The following is a 9,147-nucleotide window of genomic DNA, read 5'->3' as shown; positions in this document are numbered from 1 at the left end:
CGGTCTCCGGAGGGGTGGACTTGAGGCGGAGGCGGCGGGGGCGGCGGCGGCGGCGGGGGGGGGGGGCCGCTGAGGCGAGGCGCGCCCGGCCATCAGCTGCTGGTGAGTGAAGCGCGCTTAGAGGCTCAGGCTTAAATGGTTCCAGTACAGCTGGAGAAATATCGCTGCCATTGCGAGGCACTTGAGACATCATTTGGATGCTCACCAATGTGCCTGGAATAAAAAAGGTAAGTCCAGAGTCGAAGTTTTATGAAGAACCACTAGAACGATCCAGAGAACAAGGCCAGCCTTTCAAAAAGAGCTTAGCTTGTTTGGCCTGCTGGAACAAAGACTAAAAGAGGAAATGATTGCTTCATAAATAAATCAGTGGAGTAGACGTCAGAATGCAAAAGGAACTGCTTGAAGGACACAGCTGGTATGAGAACAAATGGACAGAAAACGTCAGTAAGCTGTTTGTTAGGGAAAGGTTACTACCCATTCAAAGAGTTGCAGTGAGAATAGTGACTGAATCTGGTCTTGCTTTCCTGTTGCACATTCATCAATATAAAACGGTGGAAAGTGTGCGTCAGCCTTATTGTAGTAGGAACTTAGTACTCAAAAAGTAATTAATAATTTAATAAAGCTGATGTGGTTCATTACCTGACCATACGAACGCTAATTGCTTATTGAAAAGTTAGATAACATTGAATAAGTAACCCCAAATATTTAAAGTTAATACAGCTGCACTATAGGTTCACAGAATGACAGAATAATTGAGGTTGAAAGGGACCTCTAGGGTCTGCAGGCCAACCTCCTGCTCGAAGCGGGGCTAGCCATGAGCACAGACCAGATATCCAGGCTTTATCCGGTCTTGAAAACCTCTGGGGATGGAGGCAGCACAACTTTCCTGGGCAACTCGCTCCACTGCCTCACTGCTCTCACAGGGAGGCAGTTTTTCCCTTAGAACCAGTCTGTGCCTTTCTTGTTCCAACTTATGCCCGTTGTCCCTCATCTTCCTGCTATGCCCCACTACGAGGAGCCTGGCTGCATCTTTTTCATTACCACAGATACTGGGGGGAAAACTGCTATTAGAGCCCCACAAAGCCTTCTCTTCTCCAGGTTGAACAAGCTGTTTCCTCAGCCTCTCCAGCCCTCTGAGCCTCTTGGTGGCCCTCTGCTGAAGGTTTATCCCTCCTCCCCAGGTTGTCCATGTCTTTCAGGTACTGAAAAGCCCAAAACAGGATGCATTATCTAGATGCAATCTAACTTGTGCTGAGTAGAAGGGATAATCACATTTGCCCCCCCCCCCCCCCCCCCCCCCCCGTCTATGGCTACGCTCCTGTTAATACAGCCCAGGCTGCTGTTGGCCTGCTGCTGTCAGCCCTTGCTCAGCTCACTGTCTGCCAGGACCCCCAGGTCTTGTAGCAAGGCTCATTCCCAGCTTGCTGGTCCCCAGCCTGCATCATTGCAAGCATCATTCTTTCCCACGTACAGGACTTTGCGATTGTCCTGATGGAATTTCATAAGGTCTCTCTCAGCCCATTCCTCCTGCTTGTCTCTGAATGGCAGCCCAGATGCAAAGCATATCAAGGGGTCCCCCTGTTTGGGGTCAGCTGCAAAGTTGATAAGCAAACTATCACCTTTGCCACCTCTGGGTCATTGATAAAGTTAAACAAGACCAATATAACACCCCATTACTTTGGTAGTACAGTTAACTTGTGTCTTGCAGTAGGCAGAATCTGAATATGCTTTATTCTGTTCTGGAATAATGAAACTGAATGTTGCTGAGGTTACTGTATCCCAGCAATGTAGTACTACTAATTGTAGTACTTTTTATTCAGTTTTTCCAGTCTTGTTCCATAATCCTTACATATTTATATAAATAAAAAACATTAAGAGCAAGCTCCCTCTTTTATAAATCACATGTTCTGATTAGTGATAATTATCAATACTAGTTACTGAGTGTACTAAGTAGAAACATGACATAAGTGGGAATGAAACAGTGCTGCCCTAAGTTCTCATTGCATACCACTATGCTTCTTGTATCCAGTATTGCCACTGCCTGAAGTCTTGGTGAAATTAGTTATTTTTTTCTTATATAGTGCATGAATATGATACTAAGTACCATACTTACTTATTATCACTATATATGACCTAAGCCACTCAAAAGTGAACACTGGAACACCTGAAGCATACGTTTAAGTGGACCTCAAGCAGTTTTACCTTGTGTGCCAATGTCATTCGTATGTTCATAAAGGACATAATAAGATGCAACCATATGCAAGCATTCACAGGAATCAATGAGCGTTAAGCACAAACATTTTCCTAGAAGCATAAAAACAAGCATTAAAATTTAGCAATTACTTCTGAAGTCATTATTTATAAACACACACACACATATATATGATATATGATTAAAATAATATTTTCTTCATCAATTAAATGGAAGCATTACTTTAATGAAAATACAAGTTCGTGGGCTGAGTGTCTGCTGTAATTTACTTGAAGTGTGGGCTGAAAGATTAAATTAAACTTATTATTACAAGTTTTAATTAAATCAAAGGTGCTTATCCAATAATAAAAATACAGTAGTGTCTGATGAGGGATGACTAAAATAGGAAGTGGCATAAATAAAAAATCAAGACAAGAAAAGAATGTCAGTGGAACACTGACACTTTCTAACTTTGTAGTTATCATTTACACTTGTGAAAAGATAGTGTTGATAGTCCAAAATTAAAGGTAAAAGCAGAAAAGAAGCTCTTGTTCCTGAAGCAGAAAGGAAGAAAAGCTAGTTTTGGCAGGTTTGGTTTGCATGAATACATCATGTATAATATCTATACCATGTGTTACTGTGTTAGGAGTTGTGTGGGAAAAGTAGACCACAGAGAGCAGACAGGTAACAGAGCCTGATGGTTAGAAATCTCATATATACAGATAGATTCTGCTTTGACTTATATGTGTGGCACAGGGTTCAAAGTATGAGTCGTATTTCCTTGGTCCAACTGTTTATATAATATGTGAAGCAGCAGTGAAACACTCATTTTTCCTGGAACAATTGCAGATTTGCACTAGTGTCACTGAAAATGGAGTAAGTAACCAAGCTGTGCAGAAAGGGTCACAAAATATTTTGATTGGCTCACACTAATTCAGTAGGAACAGCAGGTAAGTCGCAGGCATTATACATATGTTGATGGATAAACTATTAGATACATAGCTGTGAGGAGACTATTGTCGTTATTTAAAGATGTAGACGCTAATCAGGCCTAAGTGACCTACTGCAGTGACATCTGAGGTAGTGACCACAAAAGCAGTCCTAGAGCTGACTCATTTCCATCTCCAATAACCAAAAAAAAAAGCCTTCCCTATTATTATGAGACTAGCACTACACTATCAAAGCTTATTTCTTCTACAAACGATCTTACATGACAGGTTTGGGGCATGTATCATTCATAGGGCTGTTGTTTGTTTAAAATAAATACATGCTTTTAGTTTGAGTAGCCCATCATCTTGCACTGCAAATTACCTTGCTTGAAAAAAATCACATAGCCACAAAGGACATCTGTACATCAAGAAATATCTTTACCTCAGGATGTTTAAAATATATGTATGTGTATTTAAAATAAACCATTTTACATTCTTTAAAAATTTATATTATTCATATTGAATACTATACAACTTTATTCACTGTTAATATCAGTAATATGAAACATATCTGGAAATATAGACATTTAAGCTATTAAAACAAGAGCTTTCAATAGTATATGTATGAATACATGTTTAAATTACATCAATAATATCCACTTAGGCTTTACAATATTTATAGCACTTCCTCTAAGAGACTAGAAACTTAATATATTTTATTAATAGCCTGAAAGATAAAAGATAAATCAGCTGAATTGCATAATTCAGTGTCTGCCGTAGGTACTATAGCTCTTTCCCTGAAAGAGGAGACACTCTATAATACTCAAAATTATGAAAACTGCCTACTGCATAAGCCAAAAGTCATTCCTAGCCTAACTCCAGCGACTGCAGTGAAGCTGAATAATTTTAAAATGATGAGATCAACTCCAGTTCTGGTACAGGGTTAAAAAAAAAGAAAATTATCAGTGAACTACACCCATCAATTTTGTGTCACCTGAAGTAGCAATCTTCAGGACACATACAGGATGATATAATTACAAAACAAATGCAAGAGGCATTTAGAAGGCAGAAATCAAAGATCAGTGGTTTTTTTTTGTTTTGAGATGAAGTGAATATTTGCTTCACTATACAGACTTAATGAATTCAATTTTAAGCTACCAGCATAAAAATGTGTTCAAAGCAAATGTATGTTCTGAAATCTTATCTAATAAAATATGCTACGATAAATTCAGATTCTATTATTAGTTTTCACATGCTTTTCTTAACTGGTACCTGTCTTTTCTAACATGTGGCATCAAACTGTTCTAGAGTGAAGAAATGTATTTTTTTTTAATTCAGAAAAAGTGATTTAATATAGACAAATATTGTCTACAGATTAGGAAATCATGACTTAATATCATCAACATAGATTAAGCTGAGCAACCTTCAGCTGTGTTCTGAATTAGAAGACACTGATTTTCCTGTGACATTCCTGTGGCCATTTTGGAGGGCACAGAACATCTTGTAGGAGTGGGGCTATAAGCTGAGCTTTATTTACAACATAGCTGTAAATAGCCATGCAGTATTAAGGTCCTAACCCTTCAGAGGGTAATCAGTGGGATTGCTCACGTCTGTTATTACTGAAGAGGTACATATCTATTTGGAGGCCTGGAATTTCACTGTGTATTTCTTAAAAAGCAGAATTAGAGTGTCATGATTATGGAGTTTACTACCCATATTCCATTTAGCTCCCACTGAGATGGCCTTTTAGTTTGATTATTTGCAGTTTCAGATGTTTAAATTAATTTATTTCTTGAGCAAGATGGCATGCTTAGAATTGATCGCTGCTGGAAGCACTGGCCTGGGTACAGGCTGTAGTCCAGACCTAAAGTTGGATCAGACCAGTGATCCATTTAGAGCCAAAGCAAGAAAATGTTCCAGAGTTTTTCCTGACACTGCTATTCCCAGGAAAAGGGCTACAGGTTGAAAGAGGAGCATCCAGCAGAGAAGTGATGCAGCCGAAAGCAAATAGGCTAGCAGAGTAAAGAAATACAGGACATTTTAATGCCTTATCTCCAACAGTGATATACACTGCTGTTTTAGAAAAGGTTTTAAAAAGCCCAGCCAGAGACAATCATGGAATCTTCTGCCCATAAAGGACATTTCCTCTAAACTCCTGCCACCTCACAACTGAAGTCTTATGACAGGGTAGACAGCCTTTGAGTTATTTGTTTTCCTCCTGATGTAATTGGTATTTTGAAGACACCAGTTTTTTCTTGAATCTTTGAGGTTTTCTACCTGCCTGGGTAATAACATTTCTTTAAAGATTTATGAAGTTCTCCCAAAATAAAGCTTCCTGAGCTTTAAACTTGCAGGAGACACTTTATATCATTGATAATGCAGGGTTATTGGATTACTGACAGTGTTTATCCTTTTTTGAAAAAAGCTCTCCTCTGCTATTTTGAGCTTCTTTTGATGAAAAATTTAAATATATTTAGAAAGCCATACTTCTGACACCTTTGACTTTGACTCCTTTTGATCACAGAGGTTACACTCCATATAAGAGACTTCTCTTCAAATATCAGATTTCAGAATACAAATACACTCCCTGGACAAAGTGGGGTGTTCTTCCCCCCCCCCTTATGATAAGGGCTGAATTTGAGTCAAAACTTTCTGAATTTGGGGGGCAACCACACCTTCATTTTAGTAGTTATCATCTCAGGATACCAGGGCACAGCAAGGGCCAGCTGCTCTCAAAGAGAAAGCAGGCAGGAGATGAGCTCCATAACCCAGCCAACAGGGCAGGGCTGGTCCCACCGTACCTGAGCAAGGTGAGCAGGGCAGGCCTAGGGCAGCAGCCACCAACAGCCAAGAGCCCAGGCTGCCAGGCACATCTGTGGTGATGAGGCAGGTCTAGGGTCAAGCTAGGAACTTGAGCAAGGATCAGGTCTAGAGACAGCAGCCAGCTCAGTGGTCATCAGACAGGTCCAAGGTTAAACTAGGAAGTTTGTCTGCATATCAAGGTCCACAGCCAAGCACCAGCACACCTACACTGTAACACAAGCAGGGACTAATGGTCCCATTTGAGCTTAAATGAATCCCCAGGTGGTGGGGGAAGGGGGGGCTCAGGTGCGGGCTGTTCAGGACCATTAAGGCACCCAGAACCCTGACTCAGCTTATCAGCTGTAGCTACTTAATGAGAAACTCAGTTATACAGGGGTCTACTTGCATGGGAGACTGCTTGGAGAAGGTAGGCATCTATTTTATTACAATGAACTTTCTCTTTAATGTATCTTAATTTAGAGGCTTTAAACATCTTATAACCATTGCTGACCTATCTCCCTAAACCAAGATTATGTCAGTTCTGACTTTCTTTAAGGTCTTATACAATAGTTGCACCAATTGTATTTATCAGATATCTAAACAGAAATTGAGCAAACTTTCAAGAGTCTTCTGTAAATAAAATGACTTACAATAAGCACCTCACCACCACAACGTTTCCCTAATTCTCTTGTTAGCAGAGCATCCATCTAATACCCAAGCCTGCTCTTCCTAGTTCTCTCAGATCTTAATACACAGGACCTGACCCCTTCCTAGATAAATATGGCAATATTTTTCCTCAGCCTGAAGCATCTGTTTTTAAGAGAGCTCTGGAAAGTTCTTTAGTCTTAATAGGGACGTGCTATAACTTGATATTAAACAGATATAACAAATGATACTAGTTCACTTCTGTTAGGTGCTGAGAGTCTTTCACATTCCATTTCAATTAACAGAGAGCTGATGAATACAGTACCCAAAAAGTAGGGTGGTATGACATATTTTAGCCTGTTGCAGTCCATTACAGATGTTAGAGCAGATTAAATGAATGTTCTTGAGGGGGGGAATTCCTAGGTCAAGGCCACATTCCTTAGATCTCTAAAAGATGTCTTCATGTCAATTTTACTTTAGTTTACTGCTTTCAGAGCAAGTGATTGGTTGAGATTCTGGAGTTTTGGGGGGAATTTTTGTTAGGAAGAGAAACTGATGGTGGAGTCAGGATTACCATTGCACTTCTTTTTACTGGAAAACTGTGTAAAAATATTTTTTATGCCTGGGACATTGTACGACACAAAAAGCAGGAGTAATTTCTTGCTAGGCAGTCCAGTTTGATGCTTTTTACCTTCTTTTACCCCCCCCCCTTCTTTTTTTCCAGGATCATGTTACAAGACAGTCCTTGGCTTTTTGGCATGCTTAGCCATGAACATCACTTGTGCTGGCAGTATTTTTTTTCAGGTGAGTATTCCATAAAAACATCCCATTTTCCACATTTATCCTGACTGAAGGGTAACGGTTATATTCACAAACTTCAGCAAGATTCCATGCATCACGCTGCATGTAATCTTACACGTTCTATTTCTTAACAGGTGAGCAAATGGCCAGCTGTGGGAAGACATGCTGTGTGTTAGGGTTTTCTGAGGCAGTCTTCTGTGAAGAAGAAACCAATATGCTGATAGACATAGCTAAGACCTTGCTTTCTGTTTTGGTCTCCCAGATTGAGTTTTTGAGACAAAGCTGCTCCCTGGGAAGCAAATGCTGGCATTGGACTATACGTTATAAGAAATAACACTGCTTGTGTGCTGCTGTGATCATCTGTGTCACAGGACTGTTATTAAATGTAAACACAGATTCTCCTCCTCAGACTATGAACATCTGTTGCTTGTGACAAAGGGGAGCCAAAATATAAACAGTTGTAAATTACAGAGTGAACTGCTGTAAAAGACTCTGCTAAGGGTTGAACTACAGTAAAAGGAACCTAAATGTTTCAGAATTGAAATTTGAACACTTTTCCTTCCTATAACAATAAAATGTAAAAGGTGCTTCATTTTGTTAGTTCTTTAAAATAATGCATTTAAAATATTTAATGTGAGCAAAATAATAGGCTTTCCTAATGGGACTGCACCCCACCATCCATGCAGGGAAGAGCTGCTGGAGGCACAGCTCTCAGCACAAGCTCAGCTCCGTCAGGACCACGGCCACGTCGCTCTTCTGGACACCATCCGCTGGGCTTGACAGCGGTAAGTCAAATTGTCATCATTAAGCCATCTTTAAATGGGACCAGCCAACTCCTTCATGAAATGACAGGCGAGTACTTCAGCCTTTGCGCTGCAGCGGCCGGGTGAGGAAGTGCCGAAGAGCGGCTTCTGCCGACGCCGCGGCCGCTGCAGGTGCTGCGCCCTGCGCGGCCCCGGCACCCCCCTCCAGCGGGTCAGCCCGCGGCCCAGAGCAGCCCGCAGCCGAGGCGCGCGGCTCCCCGCCCCGCCTGCCCCTGCCCCTGCGGCGGGGGAGCGGCGGCCGGGCTTGGCGCGGAGGCGCCCGCGCCGCGGGGGGCGCCGCCCGGCGGCCGACAGCTCCCTGCGGCGGCCGGGGAGCCGCGGGCCGCGCTCCGGCTCCGGCCCCGGCCCCCGCCCCGCCTCTCTCCCTCCCTTCCCCGCCCGCGGGGGCGGAGGCGTGTGGGTTTCAAAGGGAGGCGCCGGCTGCCATGTAAGCGTTGGCCGGGCGGCGGGGCCGCCGCTAGGGGCTCAGCCGGGAGCGGCGAGCGCTCCAGCGCGTCCCGTCGCGGCGGCGGCCGCCGCCCTCGCCCCGAGCATGGGAGCGCAGAGGCGGGTGCGAGGGGGAGCTGCTGCGCGGCGCTGACCGCGCCGAGGGGCCCCCTCCCGGGCAGCCCGTGCCGGGGAGCCCTGCGGCCCCCAGCCCATGGCCTTCATGATGATGAAGAAGAAGAAGTTCAAGTTCCGCGTGGAGCTGGAGCTGGACGAGCTCTCCTCCGTGCCTTTCGTCAACGGCATCCTCTTCTGCAAGGTGCGGCTGCTGGACGGCGGCAGCTTCAGCGGGGAGTCCTCCCGGTAGGTGCCTCGCGGGGCGCCCGCCGGCAGCCGGCGCGGGGGGCGCGGGCCCCGGGTCCTGCAGAGCCTGGCTCAAGCCTGCCCCCTCCGGGGAGCCGCGTCCCGCCGGGGCGGCCCTGGCCGCGAGGCAGCCCCCTCCTCCGCCTCGGGTGGCGGGCGGCGCCGG

The 9,147-nt window shown here is 44.0% G+C and overlaps 1 protein-coding gene across 12 annotated transcripts in view; it reads left to right on the top strand.

Moving 5' to 3' along the window:
• The first annotated feature begins 16 nt into the window (after positions 1 to 16).
• The window catches only part of EEIG2 (EEIG family member 2), a 51,652-nt gene continuing 42,521 nt past the window's right edge, over positions 17 to 9,147 (top strand). For 3 of the 12 annotated variants that reach the window (XR_011142508.1, XM_068952191.1, XM_068952188.1), the window contains exon 1: positions 8,685 to 8,981. Coding sequence is in view for 7 of the 12 variants with exons in the window: in XM_068952191.1 (XP_068808292.1) it covers positions 8,833 to 8,981 (149 nt within the window). In the remaining 5 variants the exon portion in view is untranslated. Of the gene's footprint in view, positions 228 to 7,291; positions 7,372 to 8,054; positions 8,154 to 8,586; positions 8,982 to 9,147 lie in introns of those variants that run through there. The other 9 variants (XM_068952194.1, XM_068952196.1, XM_068952193.1 and 6 more) reach the window with 6 other exon arrangements.

Source organism: Struthio camelus, chromosome 8 (assembly GCF_040807025.1).
Source record: "Struthio camelus isolate bStrCam1 chromosome 8, bStrCam1.hap1, whole genome shotgun sequence".
NCBI lineage: Eukaryota > Metazoa > Chordata > Aves > Struthioniformes > Struthionidae > Struthio > Struthio camelus.
This window is presented reverse-complemented; position numbering and strand designations above follow the sequence as displayed.